Source organism: Saccopteryx leptura, chromosome 13 (genome assembly GCF_036850995.1).
Source record: "Saccopteryx leptura isolate mSacLep1 chromosome 13, mSacLep1_pri_phased_curated, whole genome shotgun sequence".
NCBI lineage: Eukaryota > Metazoa > Chordata > Mammalia > Chiroptera > Emballonuridae > Saccopteryx > Saccopteryx leptura.
The window spans coordinates 1,843,792-1,871,732 of NC_089515.1; the positions used below are offsets into that span (position 1 = coordinate 1,843,792).

Here is a 27,941-nt window from a genome sequence, read left to right on the forward strand (position 1 = left end):
GGGCCAGAATGGAACTATCACGTGGACCCAGGCCACCTCACGGCAGGCTTCATGCTGGGCAGCTGCTGGAAGGGAGAGGACGAGATGAGGCCCTTGAGAACTTGGGCCTGGCGAGCACTCATCATTATGTGCTAGCATCCATCCTAGACCCAGGGCAGAGTGGGGTGTATGAGCCAGCCAGGCTTCCCTCTTAGGCATTACCACATCACCATCATCACCATTACCACCACCATCACCACCACCACAATCATCATCACTGTCACCACCATCATCATCACCACCATCACCTCCATCACCACCATCATCATCATCACCACCATCATCATCATCACCACCATCACCTCCATCACCACCATCATCATCATCACCACCATCATCACTTCCATCACTACCCCCATTAATCACCACCACCACCACCATCATTATCACCTTCATCACAGTTCTCCCCTGGGGCTGGGCCAGCAGTGGGATCTCAGGCCCTGGGCCATGGTCAGGGCTGGGCTGGAGCAGCAGACTGGTCACATCCCTGTGCAGCATCCACCCCCCACTGGTATCTCACCTGGGCCAGTGGGGATGCTCCTGGGCCCTGATAGAGGCCTAGCACCTCCTAGAGAGCTACCCTGCCCACTCCCTAACCAGTGCCCTCTGCATCCCCTGGGAGTGAGGCAGCACTCTGCCGTGGCCCGAAATCCTTGCCAGGCCCCAATCTGAGAGCCTTGTGGTTGGAGGCATCTGAGCAAACACTTTTTTAGGGTGGGGCATCTCTTTTCCAAATAATTGCTTCAGTTTCAAAAGAGTTGATCTGTGGCCCTATTGTGGGCCAGCTGGCTGTTTATTCCTTAAGATAAGCCTGTTCTCCATGACAACAGCACTAGAGCAGAGCACCCCTGGCTGGTGGGGGCCACTGGGAAGTCCTGGGGGTGAGCATGATTGTGACACTCCCCTCGAGAGGCTTCCGGGCACCTGTCCAGGTCCTCATTTGACCTGGTTCACAGACGGCCGTTGATGTCCTCGTGTGGGCAAGAGGAGAAATTGCCCCATGTGGATTCACACTGCTTGGCTAGAAACTGAGCTCTCCTGTGGGAGTCAGAGACAGAGGACCGGCAGAGTCTGGGCACATGAGCCAGGATGCCTGCCCCTGCCCGGCAAGGCCCTGGCCTCGGCCTGTGCCCAGGCGGCCGGCCCCAGGCGCCACCTGCAGGCGATCGCGGGTCACTGCACCAGCCTGCAGGCTTCCGCTCTGCATCTTCAGAGCCCTGAGCTCCCTGCGGGGGGACCACAGGGAAGGGCACTGGGGAGTCCTCAGGGCCCAAGGTGGCTGTCACGCAGCATTAGATCACCGAGAGCGGGTTCGGGGTAAAGGCCTCATCTGGGCTCAGGGCGGGAAGCAGGTGAGGGGGGCTGGGAAGCAGACGAGAGCCAACAGCTGTGATCCTGCTGATGGGAGAGAGGACACAGGAACTGTCACTACGAATAATGAAAGTGCACAACCCTCGAGGCAAACAAGGACAGCAACGGAATCACCTCAACTGAACAAACCAGCAAACAAACGGACACGCGTGAAGCTGGCGGGAGGGAACCAGGCATGCAGCCAGCTGCCGCCGGTCCTACCATGGAGTTTTCCATCGGCTCGTCCTTGTAACTAACAGTGTCTGACTTCTATCTGTAACGTTCTGAAGATTCCTGAAGCAGAGCAATTTCTGCACCGTGGCTGGAGTCGGCCCCTTGGGCAGGATGAGCAGGGAGCCCCTTTGGCAGCTGGGGCAGCTCCCACCCAGAGGCCCAGAGATGGAGGGAGCAGGGGTCCCCGCTTCCCCTCCCGGGTGCAGTGAGCTCGGAGCAGAACACCGAGTTGGAGGGAACAGAAGCGCCCACGTGAGGGAATGTGGAATAAAGGGCTGACATGGGTGTCGGGTCTGGACGCCCTTCCGGGGGCAGGGGTGTGCCCAGGCTGGATGTCACTGTCCCGTGTGCAGGGTGAGGGGTCCGCAACCAGGAAGGGGTGAAGGCCAGAGGAGAATGCTGCTGGCGGGAGGAGGGTGAGCTCAGCCACAGCCCCCGTGGGGATGGACTGCTGACCTGGCTGGAATCGGGTGGGCTGGCCTACCCCTGCAGGGAAATGCCAGTCAGGGAAGCTATGGCCGCGTTTGTGAGCTCACTCGGCATGAAAGCAGCGTGACTGGTGTACAGCAGTCTCTTCCTTTTAATGCAGCCGGACCCTTTCACAGCCTCAGAAAAAGCAACGCAGATCAGACACAACAAGGCTGTCTGCAGTGAACCATGGGGGGACGCTAAGCCCAAGACCCCCGGCACACCTGAGGCTGCGGGATGTTTCTGTCGCTGCACGGAGACTCTGTCGTCAGTATCGGTAACCGTTTTCCGATGCTTAGTACTTCGTGTTAGAAAATATATTCTGCGGCTGTGATGCCGGTGGGCGCAGGGGAAGGCCCTTGGGGACGGCCGGGTGTGGGCAGCTCCTGCTCAGGGTGGGTCCCGACTTCAGTTTCGTGACTTTATCCTGTAGCTTTCTGGCCTTTGGGGAGGGAAGAGGGGGACAAAGTGACCCAGGCAGGCAGGACTGGGGCTAGCCTGTTTCCGTCAAAACACTGTCCTGTGGAGGGGGCAGCGTGCTGTCCCTTGGGCCCTGAAGCCTGTCCCCAGAGGCGCCTTACTCATTGCTCAGCCCAGGTGTTCTGCACACAAAGATGTCTGAATAATTGCCAGTGAATGAAAGGACAAGGGAGACTGACTCTCCTTCATGTCACCCGGCTGGTACCATCCCCACCACAGTCCCACCTGAGACTCACACCTGCCTTGGGAGGTGGAGCCCTGTCCCACAGACACAGAAACAGAACCCAGCACGCCTAAGGCGGAACAGGGGACCAGGTGCAGGCTCTGCTGCAAATGCCCTGTCCCCGGCCCATCTCTTGGGCCAGAAAGAGGTGACAGGGAGAATGAGGCAGGTGGCCTACAGGTGGCCAGTGGTATTGAGTCTGCAGTGCCAGGACCTCCCTGTCCCCAAGGAGGGCCTGTCCATGGTCTGCTCACTCTCCCCCCTCAGTTCTGTTCTATAACCTGGACCCCCACCTGCAGGCATGCCTGGCCTCCCGTGCTGACCCACCACGACTGGGGTGAACTGATGCTCAGGGTTCAAGTCCTCGTGACCAGCAAACATTATCTGCTGCCGATGCCCTGGTCACATTTTCTTCCCTGAAACATCTGCATTCTTTGTGTTTATGAAAACATAAACACTTTGTTTTCTTCATAGCTGTCACTGAGTCCTCCCAAACTGTGACCCTCCCAGTGGCCTGTCACCGGTCAAGTCCTCGGACCAACCTGTCTACCACGCTCAGCCTGGGGGGGGGGGGCGTTGGCTCTGCCCGGTGCACAGCAGGGCTCCCTTTCCTGGACACCAGCCACGTCCCCTTCCGTCCACCCCCTCATTTGGGGAGAACACATCCTGTAGAAGCTTCCAGAGAAGGCTGTACAGGAGGTAATGTTTCTGAGTCCTTCCACCCTGGCCCTGGCTGGTAACCGGAGCCAGGACTCCCCATCAGACTACAGACACAACTCTGCTCGCTGAGGGGACGCACCAGCCTGGCCTTCCCTCCCTGGGATCTCTGGATCTTCGCCTCCCCATTGGGATGCCGAGCCTTCAGTCTGGAAACACGTCCCTTCCCTTCGTGAAGACCGTGCTGTCCTTTTATTAGCGTCTGGGACGCTGGCAGCGGGGGTGACCCCTGGGCCACGCTCTTCTGCCTGTCTGCCTTCCATCTCTCCTGGTCCTTCTGTTCTGCTTCTGGTGGTGGTGGTGGGGGCATACTCCAACTCGCCTTTAGATTTAAGTACTTTTTAATTAAAAAAACTTTTTTTTGCCATATTTTAAACAACTCCGAGAATTCTTGGTGATCTGAGTGTTCTGTGTGTATAATGACTTATTTCAGGGTAGCTCCATTTTTCTATTGTTGCCCCGAGGATTTTTAATTCTAGTTTTAATTCTGTTTCCCAAAATGTCTCATTTCTTCCAAACGCTCTCCGTCACACCTGGGGCTGTGCTCCGGGGGTGGGGGGGTGGGGGGGATCTGTGACTCGCACTCACTCCAGACCATTACATACAGCGGATGTCGGCAGGCGGGCTTCCAGCTGGAGGCGTCCCTGTAGGTCAGTCAGGTCAGGGCAGGGGACACCCATGTGTCAGGATTCTTTGGCCCTCTGTGTGGATCAGTGTCGTCAGAGAGGACCCTGCTGGCTCTTGACTGCAGGGGTGTGCCTGGCCCGCTGCCCTGGAGAAGGCCAGTCCTCACCACCCTGCATGCTCAGGAAGGCTCCTGTGTCCAGACACCACACCCCAGGGCTCCTGCTGGGTGGGTGGGTGTCAGTGAGCTCAGCAGCGTAGAGGCAGCACAGGGGAAGGGGACCTAATAGGACCCTGTCCAGACCTCCAACTCTCCCATCTGTTTCTAGTCTCACCGCCTGTGCTTTCTGGTCCTGATTCTTGTGGGGATTCTCTTCAGCTGGCCCTCACATTGCCCACTAGGGGGCTGGCTTCTTCCCAAATGACGCTAGCTGGCTGATGCGCTAGGGTTCAGGCTCAGCAGCTGTGACAAAGGCCCGTGACAGCCAGGACACCAGGTGGAGTGGGATGTCTGAGAAAGAGGGTCTCCGGGCTGCAGGCTGTCACTCTGCTCCTCATCCAAGGCCTTTGCCTCAGGACCTGACATGGCTGCCCAGCTCCTGCCATCACCTGTGCGTTCCAGACAGAGGGAGTTTCCATGTACCTGTATCTCTCTTCACAGCCCATTGGCCAGAAGGTGGTTGCAGGAGGTTGGGAAATGTGGCCTTTGGTGGGGTGGCCTGTGCTTTTACAAGTGGCAAGGGGAGTGGTCACCCCTGTCACAAGCAAGGCGACACCAACCCTCTCCCAGGGATTGTACAGACAGGCTCACTGCCTGGTGCAGAACACACAGCACTGCTCCTTCTGGCCAGTGGTCCCGTGTGGACGGCTTAAAAAGACAGTCATTTGAAATGCCCTGGGCCTGTAGGAGACTGAGGTCCTTGGTGGGGGCACATTTCAGAAAAAACAATGGTAATTAAAATCATCTCAAGATGACTATACAACATAACCAACAGTTCAAATGCTATAAAATATATGTACTCTTTTTTTTTTTCTTTATTAAGTGACAGGGAGGCAGAGACAGACTCCTGCATATGACCTGACTGGGATCTATCCAGCGAGCCTACTAGGGGGCAATGCTCTGCCTGGCTAGGTCACAGCTCTGTTGCTCAGCAACCGAGCTATTTTTAGCTCCTGAGGGGGAGACCATGGAGCCATCCTTGGTGCCTGGGGCCAACTTTTGAGCCATAGCTGCAGGAGGGGAAGAAAATGAGAGATGAGGGAAGGGTGGAGAAGCAGATGGTCACTTCTCCTGTGAGCCCTGACTGGGAATCGCACCTGGGACTTCCACACACCGGGCTGATGCTCTACCCCTGAGTCAACCAGCCAGGAACTATATATGTACTCTTATCGATCAATGTCACCCCATTAAATTAATTTTCCTCACTAAAATTATAAAGAAAAAAAAGGTCATCTTTTAGAATACTGCTATCAGATTGTGCCGACACCCACCCGCAGTGTTGTCTTAGGGAGTCCCTCACCCTGCGTGCTCCAAGCCTGGTTTCTCTCTCCCACCGGACTGGACTTAAAAACCGCTTCAGCACCATCCTGCTGACCCTGCGGGGTGGACCAGGCGGAGAAGAGGCTGAGGCTGTGAGGCATATCATTCCAGGCATCGGTCATGACCCAGCTCTGTCAGGGGCCCCCGGGTGGCTCCTTGGGGAAGTGGGGCGTCCGGGCCACAGCGCAGAACTGAACGGCCAGAGCTCAGGTTTCAGTTTCCAAACAGACTTTGCTTGGAGCAGGCCCATGTCACTGTGTCTTTGTCGTATAACACAGCTCCCAGGACAAAGAGCACAGGTGACTGGATTCACGTGCAGCCATTTCCGGGTCTCTGTCCCTTCTGTCCTTGACCAACACCCACCCTGTGACGGCTGCAGCTCTTACAGCCAGGCCAGAGGTCGGGCAGCGTCAGTCGTCCGACTTTGCTCTCCCTGTCACTGTGACGCTGGCCACCCTGGGTCTTCTGTCTGCCCTCCACGCAAACGTGAGAATCAAAGTGTCGACATCCACAACATAACCGGCTGGGATTTTGGCAGGCTTATGTTGAATCTCCAGGGAAAGTCGGGAAGAACCGAAACCTTCCGACAAGGTTCAGTCTTCCAGTCCATGAACATGAAATGCCTCTGCAGGAACCTAGCTCACTTCTTCCTCTGTCAGAGTTCTTCAGTTTGCCTTACGCAGATCTTGCACACACTTTGTTAGAGTGATACCTACACCACTTTTTCGGTGCTAATATAGATGGTATCGTTTTTAAGTGTCAAATTCCACTTTTCATTGCTGGTGTGTAGGAGGGGATTGACTATGGACCTGGTATCCTGCAACCTTGCTGTCACTGCTTCTTAGTTACACGGGTTTTTTTTTATTTTATTTTATTTTATTTTATTTTATTTTTTGTCAGTTGTTTGGGATTTCTGACAGAGACAGTTACATCAGCTGAGAACAAAGTTTCACCTTGTCCTCCCTAATCCGAGTGCCATTTCCCCCTCTGGTGTTACTGTGGTTGTCAGGGCCTCGGTAGATGCCGAAGGAATGGGGAGAGAAAGGGTCGTCCTCGACTGGTTCCTGACCTTGGGGAGAGCACCCAGCTCCTCCCCAGGGAGTGTAACCATGGCTGTAGGTTTTGTAGATGTTCCTCATCAAGTTGAGGGAGCTCCGCCCCTTCCTGGCTGGCTGAGAGTCTTCCCCATGGATGGTGATGGGCTTTGTCAGATGCTTTCTCTGCCTCTGCTGACATGGTCCTGTGGCTCTTTAATTTGTGGAAGTGGCTTGCTGTGTTTTGGAATGCTGAGCCCTCCTTGCACACCTGAGACAAACCCTACTCGGCCGTCCTGTAGAATGCTTCTTATACACTGTGGGGCTTGGTTTTGCTCATGTTTTGTTGAGAATTTTTGCATCTGTGTTCATGAAAAAAAAAAAACGGTCTGTACTTTCCTCCCTCGTGTGGTGACTGGTGTGGTGGCTGGGGCCGTGCTGGCCTCACAGCAGCTTGTGAATCGATCCCTCTGCTCCATCTGCAGGGAGGGATCGTCGAGAGCTGGTGATTTCATAAGTATTTGGTCGACCTCACACCACCGGCAAATGCACTGGAAAGTTACAGGTTCATTTTCATTAGTAGATATTGACCTACTCCGTTTTCTTCTTGTGAGTTTTGGCAGATCCTGTCTTTCAAGGATTTGGTCCATTTCAAGTAGGTTATCAAGTTTCTGAGCATAGGGTTGTTTGTAATACAAATAGACTTTTGAGTCCACATCCCAAAGCAGTGGGTTGGGACACATGCTGAGAGCCCTAAGAGGTCGGGTTCTGGACATCCAAGGACGAGGTCATACTGTAAACAGCAGATTTGGAGGGAAATAATGAACTATCAGAATGCAGTAAACGTGTCTGGGCTGGGCAGGGGGAGGGGCAAGAGAGGCTGAGGGAGGGGCAGGGTCTCTGTGAAGTGGCCCAGACCTGCCTGTGCTCCTCTTTCCCCACCCCTGCCAGGGCCTCCAGAGAGCTGACAAGTGACTGTGGGATGGTGGTACCGGCTCTGGGGACAAGTGGCAGAGCCCCAAAGGGGCTGTGGGATGTTGCAACTGGCTCTGGGGACAAGTGATGGAGCCCTGAGGGACTGTGGGATGTTGCAGCTGGCTCTGGGGACAGCCACGTGCAGCCCAAGGCTGCCAGACCCGGAAGCAGGGATCCAAGCTGCTGAGTCACTGGGACTGAAGAGAGTCAGAACCGGGCCAGGTGGTCCAGGAGAACGAGTGGGCAGCTTTTGCCACGCCCTGAGACCCCATAAGGCCTGGTCACTCTCAGGGAGGGCAGCGGTCCTTGTGTCAGGCAGGACAGAGCGCCCTCATCGATTGCACATTACTCTCACAATCCAGGACATGCCGGACACACAGTGGGCGCTCACCAGGACCTGTGGGTGAGGCTGGCAGAAGGCGATCACTGTCCTGCGCAGACTTGGGTGCTCAGCGAGTGGCCCCTCCACCATGGCAGCGCCCCACCAGAAACCACCCCGCCCCCCGGCCAGCGAGGACCCACACACATAGCCCCGCCCATTCCCGCTGAGAAAGCAGGAGCTGCTGGCAGGCCCAGCAGGTGGCACAGTGCCCCTGACACTCTCGTGCCCAGCACCCAGCACAGTCCTGTGACACGCCCACCCTGAGGCAGGGAGCCCTGCTCTGCAAAGGGCTCAGCACACCCCTTCTGCTTTCTTTCTTTTCTTTTTTTTTTTTTTTGTATTTTTCTAAAGTTGGAAACGGGGAGGCAGTCAGACAGACTCCCGCATGCGCCCGACCGGGATCCACCCGGCATGCCCACCAGGGGGCGATGCTCTGTCCCTCTGGAGCGTTGCTCTGTTGCAACCAGAGCCACTCTAGCGCCTGAGGCAGAGGCCAAGGAGCCATCCCCAGCGCCGGGGCAAACTTTGCTCCAATGGAGCCTCAGCTGCGGGAGGGGAAGAGAGAGACAGAGAGGAAGGAGAGGGGGAGGGGTGGAGAAGCAGATGGGCACTTCTCCTGTGTGCCCTGGCCGGAAATCAAACCCGGGACTCCCGCATGCCAGGCCGATGCTCTACCACTGAGCCAACCGGCCAGGGCCCCCCTTCTGCTTTCTTTTTTTTTTTTTTTTTTTTTTTTTTTTTTGTATTTTTCTGAAGCTGGAAATGGGGAGAACCAGTCAGACAGACTCCCGCATGCGCCCGACCGGGATCCACCTGGCACGCCCACCAGGGGCGACGCTCTGCCCACCAGGGGGCGATGCTCTGCCCCTCCGGGGTGTCGCTCTGCCGCGACCAGAGCCATTCTAGCACCTGGGGCAGAGGCCAAGGAGCCATCCCCAGTGCCCGGGCCATCTTTGCTCCAATGGAGCCTTGGCTGCGGGAGGGGAAGAGAGAGACAGAGAGGAAGGAGGGGGGGGGGGTGGAGAAGCAAATGGCCGCTTCTCCTATGTGCCCTGGCCAGGAATCGAACCCGGGTCCCCTGCACGCCAGGCTGACGCTCTACCGCTGAGCCAACTGGCCAGGGCCCCCTTATGCTTTCTTAAAGCAACTCACGTCTTAGTGGCGCCGCCGACACAAACTCACCGTTTCCAAGTCCCCGGCGGAGGTCCTGCTGTCCTGCGCTGCCCCGCGCGCTGCTTCCCTTCGTGCACGCACGTGCCACGCCTGCTGCTCCTTCAGTGGCCCCTCGCAGACGCTGGTGCCACTGAGGGGACCGGTGGTCAGGCAGGCCGCTGTCCACTGGCTCTGTCCCCATGAGGCTGGGGGCGGGACCTCCCCTCTCCTCCGGGCCAATCACAGTCCCGGGCTAGTGCACCTGCGTTTGGGGCCAGTGCACCTGCGGTATGCGGTGAGGGGATGAGGTCGCTGCCTCTCCCTGCTGGCAGGCCTGGGGTCCCTCCAACCTTCCCCTTGGCCAGAAGCTGCTGAAACACACTTTATTTTGGAAACGTCCAATTCACGAATTCAAGTGTCACACACTTAGGATGTGCTGCATGTGGTGCCACGTGACAAGAGTGTGTCTGTTTTCATTCATGTCAGATACCTAGTTCTTATCAATCCTGGAACACTGAATGGAATTAGTATCTTAAACATAGTTGCTCTGTTAGCCTCGGAGTTTGGGGGTCCTATTCTTTGATTTACACACCATAACACTCAGCGTGGGGGCTGAGAAGGCCCAGCAGCGAAGGGGGAGCTCGGGAAACCATGGAAATGCTGGGGCCCCGGGAAGCTGCTGGGCTGTGTGGGGAGGGGTCCCAGGGGACATGTGGACACGGGTGAGAAATCAGGCAACTACAGCAGCTCCTGAGGGTGGGGACCCATCCTCCCTGCTGTCTGTTCTACCTGAGCCCCCAAATGCCTGGACCTCTTCTCATTAGATGCTGCCCGGTGGGGAACCAAGACCTGTGAACTGGGGTGGGGGAGGGAGCATCAACACAGCTTCCCCCCCAGAACCAACCTCAGCTTGTTACTTGCTTGCAGTGACTTCTCTTTGCTCTGTCCCCCTTTTCCAGATGGGTTCACTGGCATTTTCTCCCTGTCTAGCAGGTCTGTGGTGAAGGGGATGCTGGATGCCATCTAGGAAAAATGCAACAGGATGTTCTCAGGAATCTAAGGAGACGCTGTGGTGATCACAGCCTAGGGCGCTGAGGGCACGAGGCCCCTGCACCGCTGATTCTCAGCTTCAGGGGTGACCTCCCGAGGGCAAGGAAACCCAGCCCTCCACTCCCTACAGCTCAGAGGGCAGACGGCCAGGTGCTCTGAGCGCCGGCCCAGCCCCCCTCCCTGCACTGGGCCTGCCGGCCTCAGTTGTCCCCTGTGAAAGGCTCGTCTGCACCACCCAGCACGTCACAGGGCTGAGCAGCATGTGCACAAGCACAAGGTGCCCTGCCCTGCACGGTGCCGGCGTGCCCACGGCGGCTTCCCTGTGGGCACCACAGCCCCTCCCACCCAGCACCGCCACGTACCAGCGTCCGTCTGGGAGGCAGCAGCCTGCCAAGCTCCTCCTTCCTCTTCTTCATCGTCTGGGCTTGCTCTCGCCAGTCCAGCAGAACCCTTCTGTCTCTGGAGAAAAGATGTCATCGCATTGGTCAAAGCAGCCGCGAACCTTACGAGGATTTCTGCTGTCCATTCTAAAGCTCTGCACAAAAGCCCTGCTCTTCCGGTCCAGCTGTCCAGGGGGCAGACACTGGCTGGACGTGCCCAGCATCCAGGGCAGCTTCTGAAAGTGCCCTGGGTAGAGCTGGGCACACTGGACCCGTCCCAAGGCTCTCTGGGCCAGGGCAAGCTGGGCTCGCCCTGAGCCTCTGCCAGGTAAGACCTGAGAAGGCCAGGTCGGGCTGTGGCCAGAAGCCTCGCATGCGAAGCCTTCAGGTGCTGACCAGTCACCGCAGGCTTGAAGGAACCATGGACACGTCGCCTTCCTCTTAGACACTTGAGTTTCACGTTGCAGAGGGAACGTGTCTTTCCCCAGTCCTTGCCTGTGATATGGCCATGACTCTCACCTCGCTTCCATGGTGTCCCCTGCTGCACTGTGACCTCCCGCAGTCATACCCGAGAGGAGTCACACTGCCCACAGCTTGGAAGCTGGGCTGGGCTGCGCTCACAGCTTTGGAGATGGGGTGGGTGATCCTAGGAGCAGCTCAGACCACACCTTGAGCCTCAGCCTCTCTGTCTGTGGGCTGCATCCCTACCTTCCGGGTGACCACCCAGAGACAGGGACAGCGTGAGCCCTGTGACCAGTTCTGAGGGTGCGGCACTGAAGGAAAAGAAACCGACTAGATTCTAGAAAGTAGGGCTGGTGTTGGAGGACACTCGTGCCCCCTTAGAACTGGGTCTGTGTCCTTCAGGCTCCAAGAGAAGACACGCTGGTGTGGGATGGGTTCAGGAGGGTTTATGCACAATGGGTCTTCCTACAGGGCAGGGGCAGGGGCAGGCAGGCCCCAGGGCAGTGCTGGGCCCCAGAGCGAGGAAGGAGTGGCTGCTGGAACCCAGAAGGGAGAGGTGTGGAGCGGGCCACTCTGAGGGTCCAGCCAGGCCCGGGTGGTGCTGACAGGGAGGGGCGCGGGGAATAAAGGGGCCCCCGGCTCCCTTTTCTCTCTGACCTCCTGCTGGGACTCCCCCACTGGCCACATCTAACCAGGAGGTTGAGGGGTCCTAGGGTAATGTGGACGAGGTCCATAACGGCCGGCCTCCCAGGTCCCAGAGTGCGGGGAAGATGGGCAGTCAGCAGAGCTGGAGGTCAGAGGTCACAGGGAGCACAGGGGTCGTGACCGCAGCCCGCAGCAGACCTGGCCAGGTAGGGGCGAGAGTGCACTTGACCCACGCTCACCTCCAGTGCCGCTCCATCAGCGCCTGCTTCTCTCGGAGCTCCTGGAGGGCCATGGCCCTCTCCTCCAGCCACCCAGCTCCAGGCAGCCCTTGGTGCGTTGATGCCAGGCTGGGCAGCGTGTCCTTCAGGGAGGGTGCCTTCCTTCTGGAATGACACAGGGTTTCCAGCTGAACGTCTAACAAAAGCCCTGCCACGAAAACACGCCTGGGAGGCACGCATTAGAGAACAAACACAACCAGGTGCATGCTGGCCCGACCCTGGGACACCACCCTCAACGCCCGCCCCCCAAGCCTCCTGGAACCCTAGGGCCACGGCTCTGAAAGGGCTTCCCTTGGGTGAACTGGATGACCGTTCACAGCTGGTCATGACAAGAGCAGTAACGCAGGGGGAGGAAGGCTCTGAATGGCAGGCTGCGCGGGGCTGTCCTGGCGTAGGGGACTCCAGGCAGAGGCTGCCATGGAGACCTGCATGGCGGCTTCTAGCACCTCCAAGGTCACAGTTCCTAACACTTCAAAGTGTTTTATTTTGAGAGATTTCAATTCTACACACAGGCAGTGACCACCCAAACACCTTCCCTGAAGACCGAAGGTTCTCAGCCTGTTCCCAATATTACTGAACCCCAGCCTCTCACTTATGGCTCTCACCCCATGATGGACACCACACACACACAACACACAGGACACACCACACGCACCATGCACACACAGCACACACCCCCACACACCATACACATACCATGCACACACACAACACAACACATACCACGCTCACACAGCACACACACAACCCACACCGTACACACACCATGCACAACACACAGCACACACCACACACACAGCACACACCCCATGCACATACAGCACACACTCCCATACACACCATATACATACCATACACAACACACAACACAGCACATACCATGCACACACAGCACACAGCACACACACCCACATATACCGTACACACACCATGCACACACACACACATGTACATACACAGCACACAGCATGTACACACACCACACACCAGGTACACACAGCACATAATACACACACAAACACACACATGCACACCCCCCATGCACAGACACCACACATACACACCAGGCACACACACACTCAGACACATGGGATTCAGGCTTTCTCTCAGGTAACCATCTCCTTGGAGCCGTGCTGGGTGACTTTGACACATAGCCAGGTTGGTACCGTCCTGTGACCAGGGATGGCAATGCAGACAGCCATTGCTCTGATGTTTTAAAAGATACACAACAACAACAAAGTAGCTTTTTAGCTTTACAAAGACCAAGACGAGGGCCGCGGGCTCTGGGACGCACCGGGAGACGTGTTTGGGGCTGGGGTGTGCCCCAGGGGCGCGCAGCACAGCCTGCAGGGTGGGAGGCAGTTCCGCTGCCAGGAGCTGGCTCTCCAGCACCTCCGCCTGCTCCTTCTCCACGATCTCCTGCCGCAGCGCCCAGAAGCGCCGGAGCTCCCCCTCGCTCGGCCAGTCCTCTTCGCTCGGCCCCCAAGGCTCCGGGGACCTCCTCAGCTCACTCAGGTCCAGCGTCTCAACAGGCGGGTGGGGGTCCACCGCTTCCTTTCTCCTGGTCCCCGTCAGCCCTGGAGGGTGCGTGCCTTCTCCACTGGGGGCACGATCTTCAGGGAAGCCCAATGGGGGATGTGGTGGCTGACAGAGGTGTATCTTTTCCAGGGGTGAGATCGCTGGTAAAATAAAGCCCCGAGTCAGTCCATGGCGCTGCCAGCCGGTCCCGGGCTGAGCAGACCCAGCGCCATGCCCTTGCCCAGGCTGCCACGTCCACACGACCACACTCTCATGGCCACGGAAGTGAAGAGACCGCTCTGCCTCCCGCCCGCGTTCCGGTCATCTGAACGCCTGATCCGCTTTCTGCTCACGGGCTGGCTGTTCTTGTTTGCGACGCCCCTGCTGACGTTCACACATCTTCCTCTCCAGCTGGAGCTCAATTCTTTGAGAGCAAACCGGCCCGGAATCCCTTCGCCCACTGTCTTTGCCAGGCCCTGTGTCAGGTGTCATAGTCACGGGGTCCCCCAGAGGGGGGTCGCCTGGCTATGCGAGGCCTCCTCTGCTCCCAGCGGGACAGACACCTGGACAGGCTGGGGTGTGCCCACCCAGCCCCGGCCGCCATGTCCCTCCAGGCACGCAGACCCACACGCCCTTGGTGCCCTCGCCAGCTCCAACCACTGTAAGTTACTTCTAGTAAGAAGCGAATTCATTTTCAGCCTTTCGAGCCCAATCTGCTTAGCTGTTTTCTACCTTTTTTTTGTCAGTTACGTGTCTACTGTATTCAACAGGTACCAGCTTCCATGTGAAAAGCAAAAACAGCAATGTGGTTGAAAGGTAAGAATGAGGACGATCTTATTACTCATGAAAACATTAAACTCCAAAAAAATATTTTTTTAATATTAGTGATTCACAATTTTTTTTCTTCAAGAAAAAGCCTTTCTCTAAACACCATGTCCGGCAGGAACATGCAGAGTATGAAGCAGGTGAAGGCTTTGACGTCAGTGACGTCAGTGCTGGCCCACACGACCCCATGGCCAGCGTGTCCTGTGGGACCCCACCGGCGGCTGGGTGAGACATGCACGTGCACAGGGAAGCACGCTCCCAATGCCACACGTTCCTGACTCTTACATGACTGGGGTCGGTGTTTCAAAGAAAAATAGTGGACGCCTGACCAGGCGGTGGCGCAGTGGACAGAGTGTCAGACTGGAACGCAGAGGACCCAGGTTTGAAACCCCCAGGTCACCAGCTTGAGTGCAGGCTCATCTGGCTTGAGTGTGGGCTTATCAGCTTGAGCACAGAGTGGCTGGTTTGAGTGCGGGATCATAGACATGACCCCTTGGTTGCTGGCTTAAGCCTAAAGGTCGCTGGCTTGAGCAAGGGGTCACTCACTCTGCTGTAGCCTCCCAGTCAAGGCACATATGAGAAGCAGTAAATGAATAACTAAGGTGCCGCAATAAAGAGTTAATGCTTTTCATCTCTCTCCCTTCCTGTCTGTCTGTCCCTATCTGACCCTCTCTCTGTCTCACCAAAAAAAAAAAAAGTTTACAAAACGGGCAATCATTTGTCTGATGGACCAAGCAATTCTTGAAATACTTACCTGATGGAGCTTGGGGGTAAGAACTGCCTCACTGTATCCACCCCAGTGAACTTCCACCCACGCCCACCGGACAGGTTCTACCACGGACACTGAGGATGCAAAGCGTGAGCATGGACTAGGGAAAGACAGCCCCACTGGCCAGCACGGAGGTCTGTGGGTGACCAGCGGCTGTGAGAAGGGGCTCCCTGGGGACGATTAAAAAGCATTCACTTCCATTTTCAGTTTGCCCAGAATCATGGTGCCACGAACCTGGAGAAGCCGGGCCTCGCCGGGCGGCGGACTCCGCAACGGCACAGTCGCGCAGGAAGCTCAGGATGGCGGCCACACCCTTCTGCACCACCAGCTGCGGCGGGAATTGCAGCGGGCAATGCCGCAGGTTCAGTGCCCTCAGCGTGACCACGTTCCCTGCGGGGAGGAAAGCCATCACGCATCACGCGCTCCCCAGTGCGACAGGAACCAGGGCGTGACGGCCCCGGTTTGCACAGCGGGGAAGAAACCCTGTCGAGAATTCTGGGTACAATGACATGACCCATGTCTGAGCATGCTTTCACAGCATCTCTGCAGGGAACACACAGAGTCCATGGAGCGAGACCAGCCTGCTTACAAAATTAAATGAATCAAATAAAATGAGTGAACAGAAGCAGCAACAACAGCCCGCAGGTCAAGATCATGGCATAAAGCTGCTATAATCCATTGTTTAAAGCTCCTGTGTTCCATGCCAACAAAGACCGTAAGGCACGGGCAGAAAAATAGAACGTGCTTGACTCAGGATGCACGAGGCCAACAGCAAGAAGCACTCTGTGAGAAGGCCGAGATGTTGGACTTAGCAGACAGAAACTCCCACGGAGATGTTATAAATATATTCAAAGAAGCATCTTATGACAGAAAAGAACAACCACCCAATATTAAAAACAATGAAAGGAAAATGCAGTAAAATGATTCAACAAACACAGAATGTCAATAAAAAATACAGCAGTATTCAAGTTGAACCTTAATGAAAACCTAAATAAATAAAAAAATTCACCGATAACTCAGTGGACACACACAATGACGAAAGAAACAGTACGTTAAACTTGAAGCTGGCGAAATAAAAAAGTACCCCATCTAATGTCAGAGAGAAGAGAGAACAAGGCCAGCATGGGACTTGGAGACCGGAGCAGCGTCCGGAACACCGACGCACACATGACGGAGTCCCAGGAGGAGCAGAAGAAAGAACAGAAAATACTCTGAGCTAACCGGGGCCACTGTGGCCCCGACCTGACAAAAACCATCCATCTAGACCCCTGAGAAGCTTGACAGACCCCACACAGGACAGGCCGAGGGGACTCAGACTGGGAAACGTCACAGTCACAAAACCAAAAGACAGAGAACAACTCACCTTGAAAACAGCCAGAGGAAAACAGTCCGTCGCCCACAACGGGAAGAGCGACCCCAAGACCAGGCGCTGACTTCCTGCTGAGGGCCGCGGGGGGGCTGAGGACGGTGGGACCACGTGGTCGCCGCGCTGTTAGTTCAGGGCTCTGAGCCCAGAAAACCAGCCTTCGTCGGAAACACTGATGAAGACGTTCCCAGATGGATGCAGGAAGAAATGGAGAATCCGAACTGGCCAAGAGCAGTGAAGAAGAATGAAGTATTTAACCCCCCTCCTCCCCAACACACATACAATCTCAGGTCCAGTGGGAAAGCACTAAACTGATTGGCTTGAGTGGAACAGCTGACCAGACTCAGCAGAAGACAGGACTCAAGGCTGGTCAGTGGAAAGAACTACAAACTGGAGAAACAGAGAGAAGAAAGAACGGGGGGGGGGGGGGCGTATTTAGGGCACATTGGACAGGATCAAGATCTAGGTGTGTGTGTGTCTGTGTAACTGGAGTCCCAGGAGAGGAAATGAGAATGAGCAAAAAGCAACATCAAAAGTAGGAGAGGGAAAAAACCCAAACGAGGTCAACGGGGAAGACAGACCTCCGGAGGGAGGAACAGGCGACTTGTCGAACTGGGCACCCAAAACCTGGATAATCGTGTAAGCCAATGTCCCCCCACCCTCAGTAAATGCAATTAAGAAAAAAAAATAAAATTACAGACCTATGTTCATTCACATCAATAATTACATTAAATACAACTCACTGAACATGCCAATGCAAAGGCAGAGACCATCTGACCGGATAGAAGAGGGACATTCAGTGACACCTGCCCATGTCTGACGGCAGAGAGGCTGGAAGTCAAACTATGGCCTGTGTGCATGCGCCGCATGGACGGTGGGCATGCAGGGCACACCGGCGGGCTCTGAGCCCGAGACAGACACGTGAAAACCACCACGGGCCAGCACTGCACACAAGCCAGGGTGCACGGAATGTAACAGGGAAATACACTGCTCAGAAAGATTAGGGAGTATTTTATCGCTTCATATTTATTTTGAAATTATCCCCTAATTTTTGTGAGCAGTATACAAAGATCCGAAATTTTTATTCGACCAATAACACAGCATCAAAGTACACAAAGCAAAACGCGATGGCTGGTGGTCGGAAAGGCAGAGAAACGCCCGTCGAGGTGGACGGCGTTCGCAGTGTCCAGGGCTGACGGCGTGAAGGACAGACGGTCGAGGGTGCAGATCACTGAACGCCGCGATGACCAGCCTGACCTCACCGAGCGCGTGGACATTACACGGCGGCTGCTGAGAACCCCCTCTCCAGGGCGAGGTCACATTCAGCAGACAGAGCACAGCCGGGGCTAGAGAGAGCACGCCCCAAAGCATTCAGATAATCAGACTCACACAGGCAGGCGGCGTGATGGCAGAACTCAGGAACAGAAAGAAGGAACAGAAAGCCTCCCGTTGTCCGTAATGGGCAGCACACCTCCGAAGAGCCCGTGGCTGCTGGGCATCAGAAGGTGTTCTGAGCTCTGTGGCGGGGACACCACAGCCCACATGTGACTCAGACCCAGGGGGGTGCTCAGAGGGGCACCCCAGATGTGACTGCACAGACTGGATCTACAATCAGTAGATAGAAAAAGAACAAAAAATGAAACCTGAAGGAAACAGGCAACTCTGAGATACAACAGATGCACGTCAGACGGCCACCCCCTCTTTTCCTCCCCCTCCTCGCCCCGTCCCCCTCCCTGTCCTCACTACCATACACACAAGGAAGAGGTACCAAGCCGAAAGCAGGAGAGAGCCGCCCGTCCACAAGGATGACCCCCAGACCCGGTGCTGAGCTATGACACACGACAGGCCTGCGGCCAAGAATACACCCAGCCTGACTCAATTTAGAAGAGGCTGGGAAGGAGGGCCCCTGAAGCACCTGTTGTTCAGGCTGGTAAGTGGTCGAGCGCACTGTGGAAGCAGGGGAACAGGGCCACGCCCCCCTCTGTGCAGAGGGGAGGCAGAATGGAATGGAAGGGTGGGGGCCTAGCCTAGGCTCAGGCACAGCGATGTTAGTTCACAGTTTCCCTGAAGCTATGCTCTGGGCCCAGGGGGTTCATTCCTTCTCACACTGAGCTGGGGCATTGCTCTTCACTTGCGGAAATCACGTGGTAGCCCCGACAGCTCTTCCAGCCCAGGACAGAGGCAGGAGGGGGGTCCTGACGTGTCAGTTGCCCCCCCATCTCCCCGCTGGGCCACGCCTGGCGCCCCCATCTCATAAGACGCATTTTAAAACCTGCCTTTTATTCTATTGTTTGAACACTTACCCAGCTCCACGGGTAACATTTTGATAGGATTTCTTTCTAAAAGCAAAGTCTTCAAATACCTTGAAAACAAAACAAAATACATCATTTAAAAAAGCAGAAAATTAAGTGACCATTCCTACCCTGGACCATGTTTCTTTACTTGTCCTCTCTTTAAGGGGCAGCTGTGCAGACACACAGGGTGACCACACAAACACACACACACAGAGTCCACCGTCTCAGCAGTTGGACAGCACTGCTGACACCCCGGGACTAGGAAATTCTTGTCGGAGGACCCATGCTGTGGCCTCAGGGTGTGTATAGCAGCATCCAGGCCCGTCCTCGTGTGATTGATGCCTGTCCACCTACCTGCCCCTGCTGAGACAACCACAAAATCTGCAGACATGGTCAAATGTGCGCAGGACGGGGGCAAACTCGCCCAGCTGAGAACCAGTGCCCAGGCTGCTGACCTCTCGTTGATGCACTCACCACATATGGGGGTTCCCGGAGTGTGTGCTGAGGAACCCCAGCATTTCCAGGGGCTGCGTGAGAACATTTTCTGTAGCCAATAACGTCAGGAAGACTTGCACTGCACGGTGTGTCCGCCCTGCTCAGAGACGGGGACTCACACACCCAGGGCTCAGAGACGGAGACTCACACACCCAGGGCTCAGAGACGGGGACTCACACACCCAGAGCAAGAAGACCTGGCCGCAGGGTCAGGTGCTTCTCCCGCATCTGACATCTGTGAACGGGACTTGTGAGATTTAGCATAAAAGAGACCACAGACAGGAGAGCTCGAGGGACCAATAAAATGCCCTCCTTGATTGAACGCTGATGGAAACAGCTAGTTCCTCTGAACTTCACCACAGCTCTGCCTCGGACCCTTGTTTCTCCCTCAGATGTGGACCATGTCATAGATTTCTCCTTCCCTTTTCAGGAGCCACCAGCTGAAATCTGGCGTAGAAGGACCGTAAATACCCTGGCTCCTCTGTGTCATCAGCCCAGGGGGTCTGAACATTTTTCTTTCTATTTATGTCCCTGGATGTTCCTTATTCTTTGAACTTTTAAAGGAATGAACTTGAAGGACTGAACTTTTCTTGATGTGCACAAAGGAGTTATTTCAACATTGTTACTTCAACTGCTTTTGGTTTAGTCCTTTGCTCATGCTGACACGAAGCAGCCATGGGGTGGGGGGAGGGGGACACGTCCACACTCCCCAGGTTCTTCCGCAGCTCTGCAGACAGCTGTCACCTGTCAGCACTGGGACGTTCCTGTCGTTGCTGGTTTGGGGCGTGGAGCAAGTTGGCCAACGCTTGCCCTGAAGTATCAGGGCTTTTCCACCTTGTATAACGACACATCAAAATGTTCCTGTGCAGAGTTTAAATGACAACCACCGCCAATCCATCATTTCATCTCACAGGCTCTCTGCTGGACACGTCCACCTACAGCCTGAACGGAGCGACCTGCCTAAGGGGGTGCACGGCTGATGTCTTCTTCTTATTCTTCCTCCTCCTCCTTCCTCTTCCTCCTCCTCTTCCTGACCTCCTCTTCTTCCCCCTCCTCCTCTTCATCCTCCTCTTCCTTCTCCTCTTCTTCCTCCTCCTCTTTCCTCTTCCTGTTCCTCCTCTTCTTCTTCCTCCTCTTCCTTCTCCTCTTCTTCCTCCTCTTCCTCCTTTTCCTCTTCCTCTTCTTCTTCCTCCTCCACTTCCTCCTCTTCTTCCTCTTCCTCTTCTTTCTCTTTTTCTCCTTCTTTTTTGGAAAGCAAATCAATCTTCACTTTTATTACTTAATTAACTTATTTATTCTTAATTGAAGTTATTGAGGTGCCTCTGGTTAACATAATTATACAGGTCTCACGTGTCCCATTCTACTACACGTCTCTGTGCTCTGTTTCGTGTGTCCACCCCCACCCTCAAGTCAAGTCTTCATCCATCACCGTTTATCCCCATTTCTTCCTCCAACCCCCCCCCCCCGGCAGTCACCACATTGTTGTCTGTGTCTGTGAGTTTTTCCTTTCTTTTTTTGTCCTTTTTTGCTCCATCCCTCCACTGTTCCTCACCCAGTCCCCTCCCCCCACAGTCATCAGCCTGCTCTCTCCATCTCTGAGCCTGTCTCCATTTTTCTTGTTAGTTCATTTTGTTCATTAGATTCCACATATGAGAGAGATTACACGGTTCTCGTCTTTCTCTGCCTGGCTCCTTTCACTGAGGACAGTGCACACCGGGTCCATCCAGGCTGCTGCAGAAGGAAGATTTCCTCCTTTTTATGACTGTGTAGTATTCCATTGTGCAAGTGTACCCCCAAAATCAACGATGTCCACTTCTAAATCTGCTCTGCCAGCAAGATCATGCCTCCAACACTGAGGAGGGGGAACATTACTTCTGGATTGTTTTAATTAGGCTTTTAAGCCTGACCAAGTGGTGATGCAGTGGATAGAGCGTCGGACTGGAATGCAGAGGACCCAGGTTCGAGACCCCGAGGTCGCCAGCTTGAGCACGGGCTCATCTGGTTTGAGCAAAAGCCCACCAGCTTGAACCCAAGGTCACTGGCTCCAGCAAGGGGCTACTCAGTCTGCTGAAGGCCCCCGGTCAAGGCACATATGAGAAAGCAATCAATGAATAACTAAGGTGTTGCAACGCGCAATGAAAAACTAACGATTGATGCTTCTCATCTCTCTCTGTTCCTATCTGTCCCTGTCTATCCCTCTCTCTGACTCACTCTCTGTCTCTGTAAAAAATTTTTTTAAAAAGCCCATAATTACTTAAACTTTCTAATTAATTGGCGTTCAGGTCTTTAGCAGGCCGCTTACTTTAATAATGCAATGGGTTGTATATCACATGTAAAATTATATGTTTTTTAAAAAATATTTTATTTGTTGATTTTTTTTTTTTAAAGAGAGGGCAGAGAGAGAGAGAGAGAGAGAGAGAAGGGGGAGGAGCAGGAAGCATCAACTCCCATATGTGCCTTGACCAGGCAAGCCCAAGGTTTCAAACCGGCAACCTCAGTGTTCCAGGTCGATGCTTTATCCCACTGCACCACCACAGGTCAGGCCTGTAAAATTATATCTTAAACAGCATGAAGCAGCTGGCTTTGACTAACAAAATCAAAGATTCCATGATTTGAGAACCAAGTGCTTATTTCAGAAAAAAAAAAACACACCAGTGCTGAGGGTGACACACGTGAATTTTACCTTCCGAGCAACATTTACTCTCCAGAACTGTGCTAATGCCAGCACAACTCACGGCGAAACTGCACTGTCACCCTAAACACAGAGGACAGCCTTGTGCAGAACAAAGCCCTCCCAGCCCGCCCTGAACCCCGGAGGAGCTCAGAGGACGTGGCAGGCCCCTCGGGTCAGCTGTGAGGGAACAGGACAGAGCGTCCCCCAAGAACACACAGCCACGCGTCACACAACCAGATGCAGACCAGGCTCGGCAAGCGCGCCCACCCCGGTCGGAGCCAAGGACTCTGCTCTGCGCAGCCAGGGACACAACTCCCGGCAGGTGACCGGCTCTGCGGACCCTGCCGTCCCCAAGGGTCCAGGAAGAAGGCTCCTGGCTCGGTCGCCATCCTGTGGGAGATGCCCGCTCCCCATCAGACGGCCGCTGCTCCCTCGAAGAGACTGAGGGCCAGAGGAGTTTTCTCTCACTGTTACACGTGACAGATACTTCTTAAAAATTGTTTTTACTATTTTATTACTTTTATTCCTTGACTGGTTTTAGAGAGAAAGGGAGAAACATCAACTTGCTGTTCCACTTATTTATGCATTCATTGGTTGCATTTCTGTACCTGCCCTGGCGGGGGGTCAAACCCACATTCTTGGCATTTGGGACAAGGCTCTAACCGACCGAGCTGTCTGGCCAGGGCTATGTTCAGACACGTGAGGGGCCTGCTGCAGGTCTGTGTTCCGCCGTGTCACAGTGGCTTCCTGGCTGCTGCGACAGTTGCTCGTGTCAGAACTGGGGGTCGCCCGTGCACACCTCTCTTCCCCCTCCCCACGTGCACATCCAGCCTGAACCCACCCACTCCCACTGCCAAGTCCAGCGGTAGCTCTGCCATGTCTGGCCTTGCCTGGGGCAGCACCTCTCGCATGGACTGCTGCAGTGGCCTCCTAAGTGGCCTTACTGCTGCCACCTTCAGCCCTCCAAACAGTGATCTGAACATCAAGTTGAATTCCACCCTAATCCACTCAAATTCTCTTTCAAAATGAAATTCAAAACAGCAACCATAGCTTTACGAGCTCAGCCGATCCCCTTTAAATGCATCCCCTACCACTTATTCCCATCTCTGTTGCACCACACTGGCTTCCCTGCATCTCTTGAGTCCCCAAACACATGCCCACCCCAGGGCCTTTGCACGTGCTTCCTCTGCCCACATGCACTGACATAGAGGAAGACCTGCAATGTTTCTCAGAAGGACTTGGGGCGGGAGGCAAAGAGGCTAGGAGGGGAGGGGACCTCATGGTGAATGTGGCTTCCAGAGGCAGTGAGGATGGCAGCCGCTGGCCGGCAGGCTGCTGGGGAAGGTCCAGGTGAGTTGCGGAGAGGGAGACGTGACATTTGTCCTGGAAGTGGGGGTGCTGAGACTCCCTGGAGTCAGAGTGGCCGGAATGTGGCAGGAGAGCGCATATCCACTTTCCGAAATGGGAAGACTTTCTCTTTATTCACCAGGAGCCGGCACAGGTAGACATGGGCTCATGGGAGCCGATGGCTGTACTTCCAACCCTTTGGGCAGCTTCACACAATGAGTCAGAGACAGAACCGGACGTTGCAAGACCCACACGGCCGGTCATCTAGCAAAGGCACTGCGGCCATCGGCATCCTCTGCTCTACCATGTGTCCTGAGTTACCACAACAGCTATGCGTAGTGGACAGCCAGTCACCGTACCTCTCAGCCAGCTTCCCAAGTCCCATCAGGTGAGTCTATTCTGAAGTGAAAACTCAACCAGGAGGGGGAGCTAGCAGCAACAGAGCCAGCCCGTGGACGTGCAGAGGGACGGTGACCTGACCTCGGGAGCAGGAGCGCGGCTTACCTGAGAGAGCCAATCCCCCGGGGAAGCTCCTGGACTCTGTTGTGCCGGAGGTCCAGCCACGTCAGGTTCGGCAGCAGCCGGAAGAAGTCTTCAGGGATCGTGCAGAGGGCATTTCTCTGAAGATGCAGTTGCTTCCAGGGAAAGAAAAGACCCGGTTGTGTGAACTAACTGAATTTTAAAACACAATCCCTCCAAAATGCATTTCCCAGAGAGCAACGAGCCGCTGCCACCACACACAAGTTAGAAGAAACACTGTTGTTTTATCATAAGTGGTTTAGACGCTGGATCTGAGACTGAACGAGAGAATCACCAGGACCCGAGGGCCAAGGTTGGAGCTGAGAGCGCGTCCCAACCCAGAGACGCTGCTTCTCCGCATGCCGGCGGCTCACACGCCACCAGGAGCCACTTCTAAAACACCCTTTAACCCCAGACTCACTGCCAGAGTGCAGACACCACGCTGCTGCCCAGGGAAGGAACGGCTAGGTCAGGTCCCAGGGACGCATCCCAAGGAGATAAGGACACACACACTGAGCTACCGGCTGTGGCAGCACTGTGATCAGCAGCCACACAAGACCAACCCCAGACCATCATGTCCACACGCTGGACTCAAGTCACCGTCGTAAAGGTGGCGACAGTGCGGGCGGCAGGGGACAGTGCAGCACTGATGGCGAGATGCCCACGTGAGCTGCAGTCTCGGCGCACAGGGGGGTGGTGACTCACAATGCCTCCTCCAATGCCGCTGCTGGGCTTGGATTCTTTTATATGAGACACGTGTATTCACCCGGCTGGGCAGCAGAGCACAGAGGGTGGAGCACCGGCCTGGAAGCCAGGCTTCCTGGGTTCAAACCTAGATTTTAAACCCTATTTGTGGTGTGACTTTCAACAAGTACCCAAACCTCTCTGTGCTCCAGAATCCTCACCTGTAAAACAGGCCATGGGACCCCACCACCCAGGGGGCACGGCGGTGCCAGGCCAGCACCAGCCCGCGTGACTGAGACCCACTGAGGACAGCAAAGGGGCGTCGTGCTGTCCTCTCCTGAAACGATGTCAGCTCCCAGCTCTGCCTCCAACGCCGTCCTCCAAGCTCCTTTCTGAGTCACAGCAGAAACCTGGGAACACTGTCTCGGAAATCACACTCTCGGTGCAGGGAGGACAAACCTCTGACAGCTCGGACGAGGGCACAGCTGCTCTGTAGGCAGACGGCCGTCCCTGGGAAGCAGTCAGTGACCACGGACAGGGGGAGGCGTGGCTGCTCTCAGCCCCTGGCTGCAGGTGGGCTCTCAGGTCCTCGGGCCTCCCTTCTCTCAGGAAAAGCTAGTTCTGTTGCTCAGCCTAGAAGCCACAGGTCCCTGAACACCAGCAGGAAGGGACCTCAGCAGGAAGAGATGGCCCACTCGTCATCACAGCTGGTTCGGTAAAGGGCCAGTGGACAGCATCACACAGCCTGTCCCTCCGCATTGACCTGAGACTGTGTGACGATTACTACGGTCTGTGGCAGTGCTGTTGCGGACTCCAGAGATGCCCCGTCACCCCCAAGGGCCCACAACTCTGAGCAGTCGCCTCACTCAATGATGTGTTGCCACAGTAAATAAAATTTTTTAATTTCATGATCAGTTTTCTAAAAGGCATAAGAAATAATTGACATTTCTTTATTAAGCCTGGAGAAGAGTTTTCAAATTTCTTCCTCTTCCTTGACTCATGAAGGTAGATAAATCTTATGACAGTGCTGGCTTTTTCATTAAGAAACCGGGAGCTCTGGCCTCATGAAAAGTGACCTGTGGGTTTGAGCCCGGAGGACCCAGTAGTTCACACACCCGGGTCAGTGCTCAAACAAAAAGCAACAGCAAGACCCGTTCAGGCCCTGACAGCAAAACCAGGGTACGGGACACAGCGGCGCGGGTCCGTGAACAGGCAGCTTCTCACAAACTACATCTGCAGCTTCTGGAAAAGCACTCAGAAATGCCAATCAACACTTTAACGGAGCAACATGTCAGGTGCGCACCATGATGTGGACATTGTGCTTTGTATCCATCGCCATCCAATTCTTATAGCAACCCATGGAAAACACTCTCGTTCCCATCTTCCTCTGTCCTCGCTGAGGACAGATGAGGCATAAGGAAATTATGTGACCACCAGACATTGAGAGCACCCCTGCTGAGCACCCCTGCCGTCTCCCCTCAAAGCTGGGCTCTGAGGGAACTTTAGTTTGGAAATCACACAAGATTACCAGCAGGCAGGGGCTCACTTGGTGAAGGTACCAGGCACGAGGTGAAAATCAGCATATGACACCAGCGAAGTGTGGGTGAGAGGCAGTTTTTCCCTGGGTCAGTGTTGCCTGGGTTTTTTGTTTGTTTGTTTGTTTTTTAGGGATTTTGTGTTTCACAGACAAAACCAAGGCTATCTGGTCTATGGCAAGTGCTGTCTACCACCAGCTTTTTGGTGCCCATGACTTTCTTGAGGACTGAGGACATCAGAGTCTGACCCTATAAGGTTTTTTTTTGCCACTGGCTGAATTTCTCAATTGCTGTGAGTAGCACGTGGAGCCAGCCCTTAATTTCATTCTAGAATTTCTCTCCTGAGAAGACGCCTACAGGTAAAAGCTTGGGGGGGTGAGCTGTTCATTTCTGTCTGCACAGCATGCCTACTGTACCCCGAGACAGGCCCCACTTACTTGAAGGGTGGGAATTTTAAGGATGTCTTCTAAGTGGTGAAGACCACTTTGGCTCAGGTCCAGAATCGGCGAGGAAGAAAAGATGACTTTCCTGACACTCTCAGGAATGTTTCTGGGGCTGGAGGCAGGCAGGCTCCCAGCCTGAGCAGCACCGCTCTCAGTGTCAGCCGCCCCACTGGCAGGGTCAGCAGCCCCAGGGCTGGTTCCCTCCATCCGTCAGCCGGGAGGAATCCTCCAGGGCCACCACGCATCCTCTGTGGTCTGGAGTCGCCTGGAGACAGGGAGGGGACACAGCTACAGGTAGGAGCACTGCCGCCCAGTTCACAGGTGGGACAGGCTGGCTACAAAGATTTCACCTGCTTAAAAATCCTTGTCTTAATAACCAGTATCGTAAATTTGACTTCTAACTTTGTAAAAAATTTAAAACTCCCTAGGGACTCAGGAAGGTTCAGATTAAAATGTTCTGCTCCTCACCCTGCGCCACGGAGTTCTGAGATAAAACGTTTAAATCCTGGAAAATGCAAAACAGGAATGGCTGCTTCAGAAGGAACAGGGCGGAATGTTTCAAAGCCCCGAAACCAATGTTCCTCCCATAAAATGCGGGCTTAAGGAACTGCCGAGAAAGGTCAAACAATTAAGGAGCGGGACAGACCCACAGGTGCCACCCTGGGCAGCCTGCCCTCGGTGGAGACCAGGGGCTTTTCTCGGGTTCGTCCTTTTCTGCGTCTCCCACCGGCTGCGAGGAGAGGAGACCTTCAGCTTCCTACAAACCCCCCAACCGGGAAAATATCTGAAAACCGGGAGCGAAGCACCAGGATCTAAAAACGAGAGGGGCGAGCTCTGCGAGATCCTGAGACTGCTCCCGGTGCCAGCGCGCCCTAATGATGCGCGGGGCCTGGGGGCGCAGCGGGTACTGGGCGCCGCCTCCTCCTGCTCCCCGCCCACCCTGGTTCCCCGCACGCTCAGAGCTCCGCCCCCCAGCTCGCTTCACCTGCAGAGCCCCCACCCCTCCTCACCTGCGGGGGCCCCCACCCCCTCTTCACCTGCGGAGCCCCCCATCCCCGTCTCACCTGCGGGGCCCCCTTCAACCTGCCTCACCTGCGGAGCCCCCACCCCAGCCTCACCTGCAGCTCCTCCTACCCACTCCTCACCTGCGCCCCCCCGCCACTAGCACGCCAGGGCGCAGGGAGCGCCGGGGAGGGCACCCCAACAATGGATGCCGCGGTGTGCTCGCGGTCGCCATGGAGATGCAGGCGCCCAGCTGCGTGAAGGGCCTGGTGCGCGTGCGCGCAGGGCACCTGCGGGCCTCAGCGCTCTGCGGTGTCCCCAGAGGAGATGCCCCACCCTCAACCCTCCTGAGGCCTCTTCTGCCGGGAGGTCGCCGACACAGAGGGGGAGGTTGTTGGGCGTTCGGTACAGAGGACAAGGGTGCGGAGGCCTGAGAGT

At 55.3% G+C, this 27,941-nt stretch overlaps 1 protein-coding gene across 4 annotated transcripts; it reads right to left on the bottom strand.

Moving 5' to 3' along the window:
* Nucleotides 1-910: 910 nt before the first annotated feature.
* LRRC27 (leucine rich repeat containing 27) lies at nucleotides 911-27,038 on the bottom strand. 4 transcript variants are annotated; one of them, XM_066354860.1, is made up of 11 exons: nucleotides 26,970-27,038; nucleotides 26,496-26,766; nucleotides 23,825-23,955; nucleotides 18,815-18,873; nucleotides 15,380-15,535; nucleotides 13,328-13,712; nucleotides 11,995-12,135; nucleotides 10,631-10,727; nucleotides 10,123-10,241; nucleotides 9,249-9,369; nucleotides 911-2,533 (listed from the first exon to the last, which is right to left on the bottom strand). In XM_066354860.1, the coding sequence occupies exons 2-11, from the start codon at nucleotides 26,706-26,708 to the stop codon at nucleotides 2,387-2,389; spliced, it is 1,569 nt and encodes a 522-aa protein (XP_066210957.1). In that variant the 5' UTR covers nucleotides 26,709-26,766; nucleotides 26,970-27,038; the 3' UTR covers nucleotides 911-2,386. The 4 variants fall into 4 exon arrangements, with proteins under 4 accessions (XP_066210957.1, XP_066210956.1, XP_066210959.1 ...); XM_066354859.1 differs by having other exon boundaries at nucleotides 11,995-12,138; XM_066354862.1 differs by lacking the exons at nucleotides 26,496-26,766; nucleotides 26,970-27,038 and adding an exon at nucleotides 24,261-24,325 and having other exon boundaries at nucleotides 11,995-12,138.
* Between the last annotated feature and the right edge of the window lie 903 nt (nucleotides 27,039-27,941).